The sequence below is a fragment of the Malus domestica genome, chromosome 13 (assembly GCF_042453785.1).
Source record: "Malus domestica chromosome 13, GDT2T_hap1".
Lineage (NCBI taxonomy): Eukaryota > Viridiplantae > Streptophyta > Magnoliopsida > Rosales > Rosaceae > Malus > Malus domestica.
Genome location: NC_091673.1, coordinates 16,312,203 through 16,333,536, shown reverse-complemented (window position 1 = coordinate 16,333,536; position 21,334 = coordinate 16,312,203). Strand labels below are relative to the sequence as shown.

General features: G+C 36.5%; 2 protein-coding genes and 1 long non-coding RNA gene across 3 annotated transcripts; 1 reads left to right on the top strand and 2 right to left on the bottom strand.

The window, feature by feature from the left end:
• The first annotated feature begins 3,627 nt into the window (after window positions 1-3,627).
• On the top strand, window positions 3,628-4,944 carry LOC103453136 (transcription repressor OFP12). Its single transcript, XM_008392687.4, has one exon. It carries the CDS (start codon window positions 3,859-3,861, stop codon window positions 4,606-4,608), a length of 750 nt encoding a protein of 249 aa, XP_008390909.1. The 5' UTR covers window positions 3,628-3,858; the 3' UTR covers window positions 4,609-4,944.
• Window positions 4,945-11,653: 6,709 nt separating this feature from the next.
• On the bottom strand, window positions 11,654-16,676 carry LOC139190694 (uncharacterized). The gene is made up of 2 exons (XR_011575039.1): window positions 16,057-16,676; window positions 11,654-11,941 (listed from the first exon to the last, which is right to left on the bottom strand). It is a non-coding gene; the product is annotated as an uncharacterized lncRNA (long non-coding RNA).
• A 28-nt stretch (window positions 16,677-16,704) lies between these two features.
• Window positions 16,705-19,478, bottom strand: LOC103453128 (prefoldin subunit 2). The gene is made up of 2 exons (XM_008392677.4): window positions 19,240-19,478; window positions 16,705-17,356 (listed from the first exon to the last, which is right to left on the bottom strand). The coding sequence occupies exon 2, from the start codon at window positions 17,348-17,350 to the stop codon at window positions 16,904-16,906; it is 447 nt and encodes a 148-aa protein (XP_008390899.1). The 5' UTR covers window positions 17,351-17,356; window positions 19,240-19,478; the 3' UTR covers window positions 16,705-16,903.
• Window positions 19,479-21,334: the final 1,856 nt, after the last annotated feature.

Below are 21,334 nucleotides of genomic sequence, written 5' to 3'. Positions count from 1 at the left end.
ATTATAAACACAACAACTACCATTGTTGTCATAACCACAACTACAATCGTGATCCTCGCCATTGTCGGTGCTCCTACAACTATTGTTACCTCTATCGGCCTAACCACCACACCCTTTTATTGACACCACCAACACTACCATCAAACCATTACCTAGCTACCGTTGGTTTTGTTGTCCTCCACATTTGTCCTTTCCATTTTTGCCCTTATATGCAATTATATCACTTTTACATTAAAGTTTACCAATCACTTTACACTAGTTTCCATATTCACAATACTTTTAAATTTACATTTATCGAACGTTTAACTACTTTATTTTTCAGCTGATTATTATTAAATTATAGCAAAAACAGTTTTTAAAATAAGCACAACAATTCTAAACTAGACCCAAGACTCGCTCTTTAAATTTCAACTATTCACTTTTTAAATAATGAAAAGTAATAAAATTTGAGGTAGACTCTTAAGTAGGTTGTGTTTGAATTGTTAATAATAAAATATTCAAAATTTGTTAAAATAGGAAGTGGTGTTGGAAATAAAAGATTAACTGTTTTTTTAACAATATTTACTTCCTAGTTTAACAAAAACTTAAAAGCTCTTCGAGATGTAGTATCTTTTGCCCACTGCAAAGTATCCCAACATGTAATGAGGTGTATCTTTTGCCAACCGCGTCTCAAGTTTAAACTATTTTCCTCAATGTGTGTTAGTGTAGAATATCGTTGGTACTAATAAAGGTGGTGCTCTCCACACATTTTTTTTACTTTCCGCACATCTCTTGTTAATCTTTATCATTTGATCTTCTTTAATTAGTTTGATGTAACAATTATTTATTGAATGGGACGTGGGAATAGCACCACTAAAAAAAACATTATCACCATTAGACTCTTTCAAACTTCACATTGACGTGAATATAAACTAGCTAGTTTACACCAATTAAGTGCTTTTTATTCTACGACCCATGTATAGTTTGCACCTATACATCACTTAAGTAGTCCCGACATCTCTATGCTTAGTAATCAGCCTCTAATAATGGACTGCATGCACAATGATCCTCTCCCAAGCAAGGACAATAATTCACATGGATGTAGGGTCGGGGCAATGGCGCGGTTATATTTCCACGAGTAAAGAAGAATCCAAAACGGTAAAAGTAAGTGTGGGAGTTGGTGGTTTCCTGGAAATAGAAAAATCATGCACGTACTTACAGGACTGAGACCCACAAGTACCTACTCTCATGCCTAACTGCGTAGTGCCATGCATCATGCAACAAATAATAATATGAAGGTGACAGAGATTTGTGGAGTGCAGTACAACTTGTGTTCCTGGTTGCGCGCATATATACATATGCTTTCCTACAGCGTTGTTTGCGTTACTTCATTGGCAATGATATGATATGACGGATGGCTTTGTTTTCTTGCAGTAGAACAATCAAATCATTGGCAGAGAATTTGATTTTATAATTGCAAGGTGGAGATGTAATGGTTGGTGTCATACACAGTAACACATTTTTGCTCTGTGTAATTTGGTTTGCATTATTCGTGTTGGTTCCCTTAGACCTCGTGATTTAAAGAAAATTGTGATCACTCACTGCTTGATTTCAATTCTCCATCGTTGGATTAAAAGATTAAACAATTTGTGATCACAATTCTTAGACCATGGGGTAAGTTTAAGGAGAACTGGACTCCATTTTAAGAATCACTGGCTTGTTTTTTGGGATAGATTTGAGTGTGATATGCCTAAATGCTTAACTCAAACCTTGCTAGATACAAATTTTCCACAATTAGGATGTACATTCTTGGTCTATGTGGGATATGCCATATGGCCGCTTGGTTTTTACATAGTTTGGCTGTTCCATTCCATTTTCTATGTTAAATGTTGCAATTGGGATGTGCATGCATGAAGTGAAATGATTGGATGCCAACGATCCGATGTTGTTACTAAAAGCTGATGTGATGATGAAACTACATGGAGCTCCAGGCCCTCCATTTGAAGCCGCATCATCAGCAGCAAGATGCTTTGAATGGAAGTGAAGAGCGCCACTGTAACTTTTTGTTTACGGTTAATCAGATATGGTAGACCGGAAGTGACTTTTTCAAAGTGGGCATAGAAAGTTCACGAAAAGCCAAGAAAAAGTTTTCCATTTTCAAGCAGGGGGTTAAAACCATGTTAGGTCTGCAACTTTGCAAGGATAAAAGAACGTTCAATGTTGGACTAAAAGTCATGAAAATGATTAGTTCCTCTCTCTCAATCTTCCTACCAAGAATTAATATTTACTTTTCTTGCAAGTAAAATTGTAAATTGAACAATGGAAAGGATTTTTTTTTCAAATGATTTGAGAATACAACTCATCATGTGGTATTTTATGTCACGTGTTATAATAGGAGTAGACAATATGACTGAGATGTCCCACCTTGAGGATATATTAACAAAATAAATTATAGTGTTATAATTTGAGTTTAATAGTAACATCACGTAGGTGCGGTTATACTAAAAAATTGCTCGATGAAACAGACTAAAGTACTACTTCTAGATTTTTTTTGCATAAGTATATATTGGACTTTACATCCCACCCATATCATATGATCATTATAGTAGATAAAATTGTATACAAGTTATCTTATTGTTATTGATAAAAGTTTAATATTTCTAGAAGTAATGTATACTAATTTCTAATTAAGGGTGGTTGTGAGAGCTTGAAATTAAGATAGATTTGAAATTGATTAATTAACTCTCATAACTATTAATTAGTAAGCTTTTCTTTTCCTTGTTCTAATTTGCTTGGCATCCCCATCCCACACCAAACATTCGGTGAAACAAAGCACAAGTAGCGAAGTAGTCTCCTAATAGTATTTCTTAAAACTAGTGCTATTTCAACCAATACCTAATAAGCCAAAAAAAGAACATATGAAATCTAAGTGTATCCCACTTTAGCAGTAGACTTTGCTTGAACATGAGTTTTAATGTAAATTTGTAGCTAGCATCCATATATATGTATTGACAAAAATAAAGGAATTGTTAAGTAAAGTAGGGGTCATCCACTTTGTATGTAAAACAATTAACAAAAAGATGAATCTTGTTGAAGGTCAATCTTTATGCTTCCAAATTGAATGTGATCACGGACATTTCAGATTGTGGATGTACGTAGATTGTAGACTTTCCCAAGTGGTTGCAAGATTTTTTTTATCGTATAAATCATGTACTAATAAATTAATTAACATATATAATCTGAGTTAATATACAATTATACATGAAAGCTTGGTTAGTCGTTTATATGAGTGGCTGGTCCTCACCATTGATACATTGGACATTAAGCTATGCGCTCGTGTACACTCTAGCGCTTCTTATATACGAGGCTTTCATCCAACAAAAAAAAGCGAAATTTTCCTTGCCATCCTAAAAGTAGAAATATTAAAACTAGAGTAATGATAATTGCACACAAACTAATCACATTGCTAACTATATTTTTAATACAGATAAATTTCATAACAACAATATATAGCTTATTTTTTATTCGAGAGATAGATATATATGAGTTAAAATGTGATTAGTTTTATATGACTCGTAACAATGTTCGTATAAATATAATATTGTATGAAGAAATAGAACAAAACAAAGAGAGAACCTTTCTTGTTTGGTCGGACCAACAATTAAAGAGAGAACAAAACACAACTAAATCTCACGATTCTCACCTCCCTTCTCTCCCTGTCCCTTCGGACTTTTGCAGTGCTCTTTCTCTCTCTCTCCCCAAATAAAAGCCAACTTATAATTCCACCGTTTATTTTATCTCCAACTCTCATTCAGCTAACCCATATTCCATAACTCACAACAATAACCAGCACACCCTCCTCCCTCTCTCTCAAAAACCATGTCTAAAATCCTATGCAAGAACTTCCACTGCTTCCCTAATTTCATCAAATGCCTACCCACAATCCAAGCTCCACCGGATCAAGCCTCAAACGAATTAGACCACCAAAACCAGCCACCACGTCCCTCTACCACCACATGTACATCTCTCATCATCAAGAACTTCAACTCCGTCTACCATGACTTCAACTTGATGAACTCATCATCAGATCACTCAACCTTCAAATCCCTCACAGCCTCCTCCTCCTCCACCGACGATCACTTCTACCACTCCTCCGACGATTCAGACGCCGACCAGTACTCCCCTCCAGATTTCGCCACCATCTTCGCCTCTCAACGCTTCTTCTTCTCCTCCCCGGGACAATCCAACTCCATCGTCGAGTCTCCAGACACCACCACAAAACCCAAGTCTTCTCAGAAAAGAATGTTGGTCACCAAAGGCGTGCGCGTTCCCAAGTATTCCTCAAACCCTTACATGGATTTTCGGCGTTCGATGGAGGAAATGCTCGAAGCGAATCGAGATGATATATCGGCAGGTGATCATGTTCATGCTACAAGCGATGACATGGAGTATTTACATGAGCTTCTCTTGTGCTACCTTTCGCTCAATCCGAAACACGCGCACAAGGACATTATCAGTGCCTTCACCGACCTTGTCATCGGCCTACTGTGTGCTGAAGATTCACCAGCACCTGCACCAGCCTCAGCGGCTGATATGAACGTGAAAAAAAGCCGGAAACTCATTAGTTAGTGGCGACGCGACTAACATTTGGTGGCGGTTAGCGTAACGGTTCGAAAAAGAGAAAAAAGACAAAGAAAGATAAGTCGTTTGTCTTGGCTCTTCTCTTTCAATGGATGTTCATGTTTATGTATGAGGACAAGGAAAATACGTATTTTGATGATCACAAAACCAAGGAAGGCGTGGGATATGTTGAGGTCTCGAGATGTATGTTTATACATATTTCTTGTAGTATTTGTTGATTGTGTTGCGTAAAAAATTGTTTTTAGGTTTAACAATGTACCCTTTTTGTGGTTGAATGTTCGTCATTGGCAATGGTAATTGGTGGCAAGAAAGTATGGTTTACTATTCTTGGCTCTTTGTGGACCTCTGGTGGTCCTGCTAACATTATTAAGTCCCTGAATGCAATTAACAAGAAGGAGAGCTAGCCTAACTATTTCTTAATTCAAGGTAGAAAGGAATTGAATAGTCACATTATCTAAAATAAATAAATAAATAAATAATCCAAAATAAATAAAGTTTAATCTAAATAAAGAAGTTGGTACCTTCTACCACCCCTAAAACATGCATGAATGAGATGAAATATGGAACAATGCTGCCAAAGGAAAAGTGATACATGCGTAGCCAATTAGGGTGACTATATATCTTTCTATTCAACACACCACCCATATATGGAGAGTAACCCACTTTACTTTTGTAAGTCTTTTTTTTATCGATGCAGATTGCAGACTTTTTACCTTACACATCCTCACACGCCCCTCGCATGTGACGAATTTTCAAGCCAAATATGTAGACAACACAAATTGAGTGACGTGAACCACATGTGGCCGTTGGGCTTCATATGTGAGCTAATCTGCTCTGATATCAATCACAGAAAAAAGTTGAGGTTACATCCTAAAACTAATTAACAATATGAATAGTAGCCCAACTTACTTTTAAATACTTGTAAAATTTCTACTTTTACAGACGTGAGATTCTTTAACATTCACATTCTCACATGAATGACTTGAATTCAACCTAAATTATTAACGAGATAGAACTGAACCCGAAAATTAAATAAATTAAACATTTGCGTGTTGGAATTGATCACGTCTTGACATGAAACTAACGTGGTTTGCTAACAAAGGCTTATGATAATTGATAAACAATTAAATCTAGTAAGAATAATGTTATTTTGACACATAAAATTTAATTCTCTCCTCTTTTATTGAGGGATCCCTCAATATAATTAAACACTCCACATTACATTTATATCAATTTTATATATCCAAATAAAATTATTAATTTACTAAACACCAATGATTTTAACGCAATACATAAGTTGAGTTAGGATTGACTAGTATTTTACAAGAACGATGACCACTCGTTTCTCACCCTTCTAGTCAACCATTGGACAAAAGAATAAAGATTTATCCATAGTAACTTTTAGCAAACTTTTACTCCAAATTAAGGTGATTAAGATAACAAGACTATATTTTGGTAAAGAGATAACAAAACTTGCATAGGCTTGGAACATCAGTTATATATGGGGCATACTCAAAGCTCTTTAAAAATGAAGGCAAAGATATGCATTCAGCCAAGAAAGATGCATGCTTTGATTAGAAACTTGGACGGATCGATCATGCATGAAATGATATATATGCATGTGTGTGTGTGTGTGTGTGTATTATATTGTGGCTAAATCCAAAAGAAATTAATCTTAAAAAATAAGCTCGGCTCTGTAATCCGTGTACAAATCACTGAGAAGAGGTATTGGGCAACCCAAAGTTACAAGTGGGCGGTAAAACAAGGTTAATTTGATCAGTGTGGTTATACTGTTTTTTATGCATAATCGAGAGAAATGGGGGGGACAAAGTAAAAAGGATCCAAAGAAAGTATACCCCAACAGCTACAAGAAAAGAAGGAATTATTGCTTTCTTATTTTATACTATACACTAATTCATAGAGTTGGTTGGTTTAGGTAAAGTTTACACCAGACCATTTGTCTTTAAGTGTGATCTGCATTATTTTAAGACTGAAATTGTCTGGCTCCTTACATGTAAGATCATTCAATAACAATATGATATTATTTTCTCTACAAATATCGTAATTATAACCGTTTATTTTCTTTATTATCATTTATAAATTATCTCTAGAAAAATTCATTAAATTTAAAGACCATTTAATCATTCATACGAATAAAAAAATTTATGGCTTATCATGAAAACGTAATTTGTCCGACACAACGATTAAGTAAACAACCTTCAAATTGAATAATCTTTTATAAGTATGATTACTAAATGATGTTAAAGAGAATGAATAGACTATATAATACAAATAAAATTTATGTGGGATATTAGAGGATCTCTTAATTTCATATTTCTAGCATGGCCATTAGGTTGTGGCCCTTGTGGGTGGAGATGAACAGAACTGAAAATTTTGAAAAGTAAACTGAATAATGCTGGATGAAAAATGATTCCAAATGGCAAATGCACAAGTTGGAGAGATAGGCATAAGCGAGTACGCCAAATTATATACAATCATGTAGGAGAATCTTGAAAAAAGCAATAATGGGGCATTTTGATATAGACGCCTCGTTTTTTAATTTTTTAGACTAAACATACACTTCTTTTGAAAATTTGATCAAACATTTTCCTAAAATTTTGGTTATTAATTTCAATTCCTATTATCCCTATATTTATGCATTTATTATTCATCTCCTGGGCATTTCGTTTTCTTTTTTTTTCTTTTCCTATTATCCCTATATTTATGCATTTATTATCCATCTCTATGCATTTTTTTTATTGTTTGTTATAATATTTAATTTTTTTTGTGAATATAGTAGAATATTTATAAAAAAAATTGTCAAATTTTATTATTTAGAAGACCCAACACATAGTAAAGATTTGTTTGATTATATAGCTACGTCTAGTTACCTATAATATGGACACATTTAGTTTTATAGTGGATTTGATTTTTTGTATTTCTTGGTACATTTGGAATGTAAATGTACCAAAAGGGTTATCTGATAGAGACATTTGGTTTTGTGGTACATTTGAGATTTTTTGTTCATTTGGTCTTTTGGTACAATAGGAATCTAAACGTACCAATAGGATTACCTGACAATGGGCACATTTGGTTTTATGGTACATTTGAAATTTTGGTACATTTGGTTTCTCTGTATATTTGAAATCTAAACGTACCAAAAAGGTTACATAACAATGGGTACATTTGGTTTTATGGTACGTTTGAATTTTTGGTACATTAGGTTTCTCGGTACATTTGAAATCTAAACGTACCAACAGTTGATACTTTTGTTCTCAAATGTACCCTAAGTTTTAAGTATATTTTTTATATATCTATACATGAAAAAAATATGTATTGAAGACTTTTTATTGATACAATTTTATTAGAAAGAGTTTTTTTTTTTTAAATACTGATAATAAGGAAATGAGGAATTAGTTAATTAATTTTTTATTTTATTTTATTAAAAAATGTCATTTAATGCGCAGAAGGAGATTGAGGAAATTAAATTCCTATATTATAGGCAATTAGTTGCTAAGCTACCTTATGCCTCTATATAAATGCATTTAAATTAATGACATGAAAATTAAATAAATAGAAAATTATTGAGGTGGCAATTGATTGAAACACCTTAATCAAATCTTTAAAAGGGATGAATGTTTAATCTAACAACTATAGAAAATATGTAGGGGATTAACAATTGGGGAATTAGACATTAGCAGGCCTTTAAGGAAAGGAATTCCCATTTTTCAAAAAAAATGGGGACACCTTCTGGACCGTTTGATCTTGCTTTAATGAAATTCTATGGTTGAAATTAAATCACAGGCCACAGAATCTCAACCACATAATTTCATTAAAGTCAGATCTAACGGTCAAGACAGTGTCCCCATTTAAAAAAAAAAAAAATTGGGGATCCCTTCCTTTAAAGGCTTCCTAGACATTAGTATCTGTGTTGTTCTTAGATATGATAAAAAGTTGAGAACCATATGCGTACACACATAAAAAATTATTAAAATCAAAATGTCAATGTTTTAGCATTCAAAACAGCTTCAAATCACGTCCCCAATAAAAGATAAAAAAAAAAAAAAACTTTATACTTTCATGATGGAAAAAATTGAAGGAAGTAGAGGTATTACTTCAAAATCAATTGGCATGATGGATAAAGTCCTTCCAAGCCATTTGGAAAAAGAAAGAAAAAAGGGGACAATCAAATGATGTCATAAGATTTTAGCTCTTAGATAACATAAAGAATATGTTCATGAACAAAATCAGTGACATGAGGTTCCATTATAAAACCAATTGATAATATAAGAGTATAGCCCAACTCTTTATAAACTCTTGCATGATTTGGTCCCTCACTGATGTGAAACTTTCTCCTCGCATTCTTACAGGTTGAAGGGAATAACTTCAATTTTCTTCACATTCTTAGGCGCGGGTGCTCACATGTATGGTATCGAGTATGAGAAACTTATCTTGAAGTGCATATTTATTTATCCTTTTTGTTATATTTACTTTTCATATCTTTTTAATGGATACATTTTTTGTGTCATAGATTAAATGGAATAGAAATGATTTAGTGGTAAGAGTCATAGAAACAAATATTTCTTTCATATTTTAGTTGATATATTTGTGTGTACAATATTTATTTTGTGGTAAGTGTTAATATATTTCTAGTTATCAAACATATTATCAAGGGAATCCAACTTATTATTTATGAGTACATGGATCGACGAATCAAGTGATAAGATAGAAATAGAGGTCGGTCGAGAAGTTGGATTATCTCTTATAATTAGTAGTAGTCATTAACTTTTTTTGAGGATATAGTAGTTTTTTTTTTCTTCTGAATAAACGATATTATCTACATTAAGAGAAAAAATGTAGTAGTTATTAACAAAATGGCAGACTACAAACTTGGAGAAACAACCAAATAATATATGTAGAGGTACAGGATATATATATCATCTTGACAATCAAATAATGCAAAATAATGCAATAGCAGGAGAACAGGAGTACTGTTGGGAGGATTGTCGGGTTATGGATGATCATATATGAATCAACTTAACATTGATTTTCTTGGACCTAGAGATCTTTGCCAGGGAACCCATGATTTGGATTAAGTGTCTAAACTCCACACATGCAATATACCTGTATATGTATAACAGTATATATATGTATATATGTCTTTGTGCGTGTGTGTATAGGAATTGCTTAAGGGGAGGGATCCCCATTTTTTCAAAAAAATGGGGACACGCTCTCCACCGTTGGATTTGAATTAAATGAAATCCTGTGGTTGAGATTCTATGGCCTGTGTTTTAATCTCAATCACACAATTTCATTAAAGTCAATTTAACGGTGGGGAGCGTGTCCCCATTTTTTTTGAAAAAATGGGGATCCCTCCCCTTAAGCTCCCTGGTGTGTATATATATTAACTTTATAGCAAGTATTCTGTTCGTAAAGCGAGACATGTTATTACTCACATATATACCACACATATACATTACATATTTTTATCCATGTGTGTAACTCAAAATGTGAAATCATATAGGTGATATAAGATGAATATACGTGTTATATATGGGCAATAATTTATCCCGTTCCATGAACATGAACAGTAGAGCAGATCCCCTTCAAAAGGAGTAACTATATATATTTGTAGTTGTACAGAAACACTCCAGTGCGGGTGGAGGTATAGTGCAGTAGTTTGAAAATTACACTCAATAGCACTGCCACGGAAAGAGGAGAGAGAGAGAGAGGGAGGGACTGTTGGAGGCCATGCCAATGGAGGATGCTCTTCCATTCAAATACAGGAATGAGGATTCTTTCCTGATCCTCTTTGTAAGGATTTCGGGAATTCTTCAATTACGTCTATTTATCGTATATTGTGCGGTTAATTTTCATCAGATAATGTTTATATTCAATTTTAAATACAATTTTTTTTTTAAATTTATGACTGTACAATGTACGATAAACGAACGTGATTAGATGAGATTCTCACAAAAAGAATTTGAAGAGTATCGTCCTCGTGGCAAATACAGCAACAAATCTGACAAACTTTGCTTCATATCAGATGGAGACAATTCTTCTGTCTAATCATATGCATATGTACTTTTCCTTTTTTGGGTCTGATGGAAACAATATATTTACAGCTCCTGCAGTTTCATGAGTTTAATCGTACTTGGTTTTCCTCGGGAATGGAACAGAAATATTTTGTCATTTCTCCTGTAGGCCATGCACATATTCTTGTGCTCTTGTTTGCACGCGTCCAGACACTTCTCACATTGCATATATGTTACTGTATCAAATCGTAGTCGGCACAAGCGTTTATAAATGTTAAAAAAAAAGGTGTAGAGCGATACAACTTGACGAGCGCGCCCTGTACCTGTTTCCACTCGTTGGAAGCATATGAATATTTTAATAATTTTACATACTTGTCTCAGACTTATTATAAAATTAATACGCAATTTGAATAGGTGTACAATTTCTAACAAGTCCTTGCAAAGTTTGGTTATTCTCTTATGTGAGACTTTACCCTTCACATCTCACAGTTCCGACAACTACTATTACTAACTTTTGAATCTTGAAAATACAAATAATTTTCGATAGTGCATGATTATAAGATTATAGTTGGATTTATTTGGTCTTATTGATTGTTGTTCGGTGTTTCACCTTTAAAATAAAATTTCAAAATCCATTCTCATCAAAAGTATTTCTTAATGGGTAAAACACGTCGAGTAGCGTAACCCGTTATTTTAACTAGTCGAATTCGGGTTTGAACAACCGATTGATGCAATGCGACTTGTTAAGATAAGGAGTGAAGACGAATACAACAAACACGAGTCATTTCACATCGACTTCCATGTATGCACTCAAAAAGTGTGTGAATAAACCCAAAGTTTGGGCCTAAAAGCTAAACTTAACCGGTTACAACAGAAAAACTGAATTCTGGGCTCCAAAACAGAGCCCAAGTTCGACCCAACCCAGTAAACAAGCACCCATGATAGACCCCACGAACAAAAATTTGCTAGTACAAAAAAAAAAAAAAAAAACCAAAAATCCCCCACCATCGAAATTCAGTCTGACCAGTTACCACCACCCAGAAACACCAAAACATGGCTCTACGCATGTTCGTACAGTTCCCGGTTAGCTCACCCTTCCCGCCACCCACAATATCCGGTAGCCTAAACTCACCTGTACGGTTGAAACCGCCATGTGCCGGTGGCCACTCAATCCCCCTATCCCAACCCAGACGGCCCCTAACACAGAAGAACAGAAGACAATCATTTCTCAGAGCTGTCGACGAAAGCCAGACGAATTCAGAGTCGGGCGCGGAATCGGTGAGAACCTGTTTGGACCCGATTTTACATTACCGGCCCAAGTAATTGAGGCTGTTGGATGAGCGGATTCTAGACTATTGAATTTTAATATTTTTCTAGGTATTAATACTGAATTTGGGCGATCTCCAAGAAATCAAGAGTTTAAAACGGAAGAGTCCAGCTTGAGATTGAGATTGGTATCATGCATGTACGTGAAGGATTGGAAGACTATCTCCCATGCATTTATGCAAATATAATGGAGATAAAGATGAGATTAGATTATCATTAGCCAATAAAGGTGCTTGGATAAAGGTGCTGTTTATTTTGAACTCAGGCACGGGAAAATATGGGATAAAAGATGGCATATGCCATTTTATCCCATGTGATCTTACCTGATGACTCGGTAATTGTTGATTGGGATAAAGATGGCTGTGGCTTATCATCAGAGATGGTGGGATGTCCACGACTTTAATTCTCCAGCACGGCTAAGAGTTTTGATGCTATAAATACGAGAGCGCAAGCAACATCAGGGACCCCTGCAAATCAATACAAAATTGCCCTGCGCAAATTCTCACAACTTGTGATTTTTCTTTTTTCCTTTTTCGTTGACACATCTTCCGTTGGCATCAACAGCACTGTGAAAGCAACCGGTGATATCTTAAGTCGGCATAGATAGCTCTGTCACCGTAGAGTCAGTCGGTCTCGCAGTATCTTCCGTTGGCATCAACAGCACTGCGGCGAGAACGATTGATTACCTATCCAAGTCTCGGTCGAGAAGGGTTTCTAAATCCTTGTTGGTCGAGGTCATCTCATCAGCCTTCTCGGCGAAGTGAGGTGTTACAGTTATTACATTCGGCACATGGAAAGCCGAATTTGATATTGAACTTCGTAAGAATAGTAACCTTGTCTTCAGGTTCGAGAGCCCAAGAGGCCGAGACGTGTTCCTTTCTCGGCCGCAATCGCAAGACGCAGAAGTCAGTAGCGCGACCCAACGCAACATCAACAAATTTACTCCTCGGCCGAGCTCGGCCGACGAGTTGGCACGCCCCGCAATCACCGAAGGACGTAGTTAGCTTATAGATTACTCGGCCTGCGCGCCACGTAGGCTTTGTAGTTGCTAGGGTCAACATTTTGGCACGCCCAGTGGGACCCAGTGCTAATACTACGAAGTTCATATGATATATCAAGATTCCAATCTGGCTCAACGTAGCCGATTGTACGAGCTCCTAGAGGAATTGAAAAAACACAATGAGGAATGTAAAAGATCTTTGGAAGTGGAAAAAGTTCTTCGTGGCCATGGAGAGATGCAAAAGTCATTCGCTTGCATGTTGAGAATAAAAGCTCCTGTTACCCTGCAAGAGCAATGGGTAAATGAAGACAGAGCTCGATTTAATGCCTGGCTAGATAAAGAAAATTTTCCTTACGTTTCTGATTACAGATCAATTCCATTTGAAAAATGGTTAGGTCCAAAGGCCGGGGGGCAATTTTCCGCTCCGGCCGTAATCAGACATCGGCCTAAGAAAATTGTTAATTTGGCCAAAGAACAAAGGCCACCTATTTTTTCGGTCTAGGCTGAAAATATGGTCGGCCAAGAAGACAAACCTAGGCCACCTATTTTTTCGGTCGAGACTGAAAGTGTGGTAGGCCTAGATGGAAAAATTCAAGTTTTTGAGCCACAAATCGACTCAGAAAATAATTTGTCAAAAGAATGCTCCAATGACGAACGAGGCCGAGATATTGGCCTAGCCCAAGAAACTACGCCAATTGATATGATTATTGGCGATAAAGTCGATATGAAGAAATCTCATTCGGCCAAGTTATTTGAATTAAAAGCCGAAATTATGCCTAGGGGGCATAATAATTTTTTAACACATTCGGCGACCGATAAAAAATATTCCTTCAAGCCGAACGTATTTGGAGATGATCTTTTATTCGGCTTTGGAAAATGTCAAAATGAAAATTTTGATGTAAAAAGATCTCGGCTTGGAATAAAACATTGTTGGCCTCCTCCTCTTGATAGCTCGGCCACTTTTGTTTTCTTTTATTAAGAAAAGGAATAAATTATTTTCTTAATCATCTGGCTAATTAAGCCGATGCATAAGAAAATAAGGGGGCCAACGGAATAAAAAAAAAATGTATCGATGCATAGAGGGTCTGTGGTAGTTGAATGATTGATCAAGACCACATGGTTTCGTGGTGTTGTTGCACTGTACAGCCAAGCCCCAGGAATAATTTGTAGATGGCCGAGTAAAATAGGTTTTTATATATAGGCAGACCGATGTCTTATTTTTTTATTTTTTGGTATCGGTCTCGACCTCGGCCACTCTACAAAGGCCTCGGCCTCGACCACCTCATATATAAGCCTTGGCATATATATATATATATAAAGGAAATGGGAGATGCTCTCGGCCAAAACTATATATATAAAGGAAATGGGGGGTTGTTTTTAATGAAGGCATTAGAAACTCGGTGGACCTCAATTTGAAGGAATAAGTTTGACTTTCAACGGCCATGTGGGGCCGACATCATCATTTCATGGGATATATATATATATATATATATGTATATATATAGTTGAGGAGAGAAGCAGGAATGAAGAGTGAAGGTGATTCACGGATTCGGTCAAAGAATATGGTTGTGGCCATGGGGTGCTATTCTTCAGCAAATTATTTATTCAGCCGAGATGACTGATTTAGCAGAGATGAAGTCGAGCATTTTATGTTCACACTTGCTCGGCTGTTAGGCTGCCGAGTAGTGTATAAAAAAAAGAATGGCTTTTCGACAATTGTTCTTCATTGATAAGTTGGTGTATAGTCTTTCGGCTGGTGTATTCGGCTAGAAAGACAGGAAAGGTAACAACTTTGATAGGTGACAGGCCGAGCTGCCAGGAATGGTTTGCCTCGGCCCCTATTTTTCTCGACTCTCCAAAAGTTTTTCGACCTCGGCAGTCGAGAACTACGACAGGTTTTTATTGGCTGTGAACAATTAATTTCCTTAAACCTTCAGCTTACGGGCCGAAGATCAAGGAAACTGGGGGGCAATGTTTGGACCCGATTTTACATTACCGGCCCAAGTAATTGAGGCCGTTGGATGAGCGGATTCTAGACTATTGAATTTTAATATTTTTCTAGGTATTAATACTGAATTTGGGCGATCTCCAAGAAATCAAGAGTTTAAAACGGAAGAGCCCAGCTTGAGATTGAGATTGGTATCATGCATGTACGTGAAGGATTGGAAGACTATCTCCCATGCATTTATGCAAATATAATGGAGATAAAGATGGGATTAGATTATCATTAGCCAATAAAGGTGCTTGGATAAAGGTGCTGTTTATTTTGAACTCAGGCACGGGAAAATATGGGATAAAAGATGGCATATGCCATTTTATCCCATGTGATCTTACCTGATGACTCGGTAATTGTTGATTGGGATAAAGATGGCTGTGGCTTATCATCAGAGATGGTGGGATGTCCACGACTTTAATTCTCCAGCACGACTAAGAGTTTTGATGCTATAAATACGAGAGCGCAAGCAACATCAGGGACCCCTGCAAATCAATACAAAATTGCCCTGCGCAAATTCTCACAACTTGTGATTTTTCTTTTTTCCTTTTTCGCTGACACATCTTCCGTTGGCATCAACAGCACTGTGAAAGCAACCGGTGATATCTTAAGTCGGCATAGATAGCTCTGTCACCGTAGAGTCAGTCGGTCTCGCAGTATCTTCCGTTGGCATCAACAGCACTGCGGCGAGAACGATTGATTACCTATCCAAGTCTCGGTCGAGAAGGGTTTCTAAATCCTTGTTGGTCGAGGTCATCTCATCAGCCTTCTCGGCGAAGTGAGGTGTTACAGTTATTACATTCGGCACATGGAAAGCCGAATTTGATATTGAACTTCGTAAGAATAGTAACCTTGTCTTCAGGTTCGAGAGCCCAAGAGGCCGAGACGTGTTCCTTTCTCGGCCGCAATCGCAAGACGCAGAAGTCAGTAGCGCGACCCAACGCAACATCAACAAATTTACTCCTCGGCCGAGCTCGGCCGACGAGTTGGCACGCCCCGCAATCACCGAAGGACGTAGTTAGCTTATAGATTACTCGGCCTGCGCGCCACGTAGGCTTTGTAGTTTCTAGGGTCAACAGAACCCAAGACAAAGAATCGGCCGCGAGTCAACCCGTCAAGTTGAGCGAGTTGGGGAAGGAGATCAAGGCAGCGATGCAGAAGAGGAAGGAGGAGAAAGAGGGGGATTTTTTTAGCGGAGTGGCGGAGGAAGTTAGGGAGATCGAGTGGCCGGCGTTCGCTAAGGTGTTGGGAACCACCGGGGTGGTGCTCGGCGTCATTTCCGGCTCCAGCGTCGTTTTGCTCACTGTCAATGCTGTTTTGGCCGAGTTTTCCGATCAGGTTTTTGCCGGGAGAGGGGTTCAGGATTTTTTCAGCTGAGAGAGAGAGAGAGAAGTGATAATGTTGGGCTTCTGGGCCCACTATCATACCCGGGCCGGCTCATATGTGTTGTGTTGTGTTGTCTTCATGGAAGAGAGACAAACTGTACATCATGTAATGGAAACCCATTTCTTTGTGTTTCATAAAATGACGGGATTGAATTTAATTTTTTTTTAAATTACAAGCGACATTCCTACTCCAAACTATACGAAAAAGAAGGAGAATTTGATTTCCGACCGAATGTGTTAAACCAAGTAGCATTGCATCAAAATTTGCCAAGATTACGGAGATAAAAATCATACTTTATCCTTCAAAATTTGTCAAACTTTATGAATTTGTGTTTTCCCCCGAAATTTTAACCAATGTAAGAAAAACATAATTAAATAGGGTACAAATACAATCATATTTCAGTACAATAGTTGTAACTTGTTAACTATTCTACTACCCTGATCAACCACATCTCTAGCACCTGCTACACTTAAAAACACATTTAACAAGTTCGAGACGACGAAACAAAGGTGGTGGAAGAGCATAGAAATGGAGACTTATCATTCATTCACTCCCGCCAGCGGGGCCGACCAGGACTCCTTGAGCAGTCCCTTCTTTCCGAGCACTATCATCTTTCTCCTCGCCCTGCTCCTTCCGTATCCTGATCTTGTACTTAGCCTCAAAATCAGAGATTTCCTTTTTCTTCTTTTCCAATGCCTCGTTCAGCCTAGCTATAACCTCCTCAATCCCCTCTTTGTTGCGCTGCACAGCAGGCAGAACCTCCTTGATGGTTCTCTCCACTAGAACACCTCCGATCATCCGGTAGCATCGCCTGGATGGATCAAGTGGCTGGATGGCATTGATCACCAACGAGTGCTCGCTTGCTTCCATCTCTAGCTCTGTGATTTTCGAGTAAATTTGGTTGAGTTCAGACCTCATAGCAGCAAACTTATTTGCAACTGCTTGTTCATTTACATATTCCTTCTGATCTTCAGCTTTACTAGTGGCCATGGTTCCCTACAAATGATGGAGCAAACAGTATTCAAGAGTAGGAAGAATCCACATAAACATAAATTCGCTAGCTAAGATAGATCACAACAAAAAGGCATACAGTATATTGCATTTAGTACAAACCGTATAGCTTCTGCTTCCTGGTTCTCGCAATGTAAGCAATTTATTTTAAAAAAGGAGAGTGCTATTCACATACCCACTTTAATTCTCACACACCCTTATTAACTTTTGGCCATTGATCTTCTTCAATTGATTCAATCTGATGACCCGAAATTCAAAGAAGGGTGTGTGAGAAGTAAAAATGGAATAGCACTACCCTAAAAAAAAACAAACACAATTTTGCAGCTGCATCTACCATTAGTCATAGACAAAGTTCATATGCTCCTTGGAGCAAACTCGCATTATTTCTATTGACCAAAAAAAAAAAAAAACTCGCATTATTTCATTTAGGGAAAAAATTCAACCTTAAAGCTTGTTGCAACCAGGTAACAATTTTTCAACATGATAGACAACAAACAAGTTCATCTAGTATGAGTTTATTCATTCCCCAACAAAAAATGAAAAAGGAAGAAGAGCCTTATTCTAGTTGTAACTATAATTGGTTTGACTATGATACACACCAATTATTTTAATAAAGTGTTATCGTTTCTTCTCAAAAAAATTGGTGTGACTATGATACTATCCCCTCCCCAACTAAGGATGCAAAATGACTGCATCCCTCCGGGGCTATTTCTGGTTGTTAACTCATCTTTGTCTAGCACACTTGCACTGCATAAACACATAAGTAAAATCTGTTGTCAACTTATCGTAAACTCCTTGACCAAATGTTGTTATCTGACGGACACAATATGTGGTAGGTAGCAGTTAATTGAAGAGAAAACATTTAAGTAATCAATTGATTCTGTGAATCTTCTATAGTATGGTTGCATTAAATATGCACATGCACAGAATCTGCTGTTAGCAACTCCTCTGACCATATGAGTTTTTTCCAAATGTTAAATATCAAGGCAAACACTGGCCTGGACGAGTATCTCTACTATGTTTGATACATTGAGTTGCACCCTTTGGACCTTTGAATATGTCCTCCGGTAACAACTCAACTAGAAATTTGAGTCTTCAAATGAGTCTATCTTAACGCTAAAGTATCTTGAACTGGAATTCGAAGATGTACGTAATAACCAGAATAAAAAATGTTTCAAAAATAATTGATTCAAGATAATTTATTAACAAACAGTTCTTTACTACATCTAAAAGCATCGAGATTACTAATCTATTCCTATATCTCTACCTAGATCAAAATGAAGCTGGAATAGGTTAAAACTTTAGTTTCGTCTTGAAGAATAAGTTTCCCTTCCCTGTCCTATGATTTTTCTTCAACACACTAAGACCCCCTATTCATACTGAAATTGACGCAGCGTGAGATATTAACAGGCATTGGTTGTTGAATATCTTTAAATTTTTCAAGAACTTGAAGAAATTTTATGATTTCGATTGGATAGTTTGTTATAAATTCACATATAATAGCTTGGCTTAGTACCAACTTCCCAATATTTACATGTTTAATGCGAAAAATGTTGTTTCTTTGTCTACTTTATGCAGTTACAGGAAGACGAATCCAGAATCGGAGTTCGAATCGAATACAACAAGAAAAACCTAAGCTATTTCTGCAGATACTGACGAGTGATGAACATCTTAATATTCCAACTTAAACAGAAAATCGCAGCTACCCAAGTACCCAAACACTCCCTTTTCTCCGTGCTCTTGGCCCAGTTAAACCCAAGCTGTTATTAATTTTGATTAAATTTACAGAAATCAGAGGTTTCGAAACCCTATGATCGTACTTCAAATTAAAGAACACGAAGTTAACACCCATGGCGAAGGAAGCGTACCTGACTGGTGGCGCGGAGGAACTGTTGAGAAGACGGAGGGAGAGACGGTGGCTCTGTGGACTATAGAGAGAGTGGCAGCGACGGAGGAAGCGAATGACGAAGCTGCTCAACCGCTGTTTGACACAGCGAGTATTTTACTTTGGTTTTTTGGCGGAATTACACAAATACCCTGTGTAGTTTACTAATTTTTCACTTTCATCCTTATGTTTGTTGCATTTTCATTCCCTCTTGTCCATTCCAGTTAGCACTGTTAGTCCGTGAAATTTTTTATGGGCAACCGTGGGCACTAAGTCACGTGTTATAATAAGGGAAGACGACAAAGTTGATATATCATATTTATAAGTATTAACTGAAAAATAAACTAACGATTAAAATTTGAGTAGAATAATAACGTCACGTGATCGTGTTTCGAGTATGTAGAAAAATCACTCACTCAGTCCAATTCATCAAATAAGAAAAGACTTGATGTCATCGAGGATATAGTTTCATGTCTCTATAGCACTTACCAGGATTTGAGCGTCACGGAGGATATCCTAGGTTATATCTAGTTAGAAAACCAAATCAATGAACAAGAAAGATCATGGACATGAAATAGATTATTTATTACATTATATCCATCTAAAAGGCCCACAAAAATAAATGAAAATGATATTCAAACCTAGTAACTTAATAAAAGCACAAAATATAAATTTATACGCATTTGTCAAATTACAATTAGTATCTATTAAGAGAAAAGATTTTTGAATTTATCGTTATTGAAACCTAACAAAATTCCACATGACAAGTCCTTTTCAAACCAATTTTGAACATGGAAAGTTGCTTGTGTATCTCCTGCTTATGTTGGTGAAAAAGGTAAGAGACCTCGCAACAATACAAAGTCATTTTCTTGATAACAGTCTCGATTATACAAACTTGTTTCGGATAATTAGAATTTGAGTAAAATAATAACGTCACGTGACCGTGTTTTGGATTTTGTAGAAAAATCATTTACTCAGTCTAATTCATCAAATAAGAAAAGACTTGATGTCACCGAGGATATAGTTTCATGTCTCTATAGCACTTACCAGGATTTGAGCGTCACGGAAGATATCCTACGTTATATCTAGTTAGAAAACCAAATCAATGAACAAGAAAGATCATGGACATGAAATAGATTATTTATTACATTATATCCATCTAAAAGGCCCACAAAAATAAATGAAAGTGATATTCAAACCCTAGTAACTTAATAAAAGCACAAAATATAAGTTTATACGCATTTGTCAAACTGCAATTAATCTTTATTAAGAGAAATGGTTTTTGAATTCATCGTTACTGAAACATAACAAAATTCCACATGACAAGTCCTTTTCAAACCAATTTTGAACATGGAAAGTTGCTTGTGTACCTCCTGCTTATGTTGGTGAAGAAGGTAAGAGACCTCGCAACAATACAAAGTCATTCTCTTCATAACAGTCTCGATTATACAAACTTGTTTCGGATAATTAGAATTTGAGTAAAATAATAACGTCACGTGACCGTGTTTTGGATTTTGCAGAAAAATCATTCACTCAGTCTAATTCATCAAATAAGAAAAGGCTTGGATGTCACCGAGTATATATTTTCATGTCTCTATAACACTCATCAAGATTTGAGCGTCACGGAGGATAAATCCTAGGTTATATCTAATTAGAAAACCAAATTAATGAACAAGAAAGATCATGGACATGAAACAGATTATTTATCACTTTGTATCCATCTTAAAGGCTCACAAAAAGAAATGAAAGTGATATTCAAACTCTAGTAACTTAATAAAAACACGAAATATAAGTTTATACGCATTTTTCAAACTGCAATTAGTCTCTATTAAGAGGAATCGTTTTTGAACTCGTCATTCCTGAAACCTAACAAATTCCACACAACAAGTCCCTTCGAACCAATTTTGGACATGGAAAGTTGCTTGTGTATCTCCTGCTTAGGTTGGCGAAGAAGGTAAGACCTTGTAACAACACAAATAGTCATTTTCTTCGTAACAGTCTCGATTATACAAACTTCTTGTTAACGTCTTCAATTCAGGAGCAGAGATGATAAAGTCCTGACCATCTTTTGGGAAATA

What these genes read in the sequence shown, in the direction of transcription:
- LOC103453128 (XM_008392677.4), bottom strand. Translation starts at nt 17,350, where the DNA reads ATGGCCACTAGTAAAGCTGAAGATCAGAAGGAATATGTAAATGAACAA.
- LOC103453136 (XM_008392687.4), top strand. Translation starts at nt 3,859, where the DNA reads ATGTCTAAAATCCTATGCAAGAACTTCCACTGCTTCCCTAATTTCATC.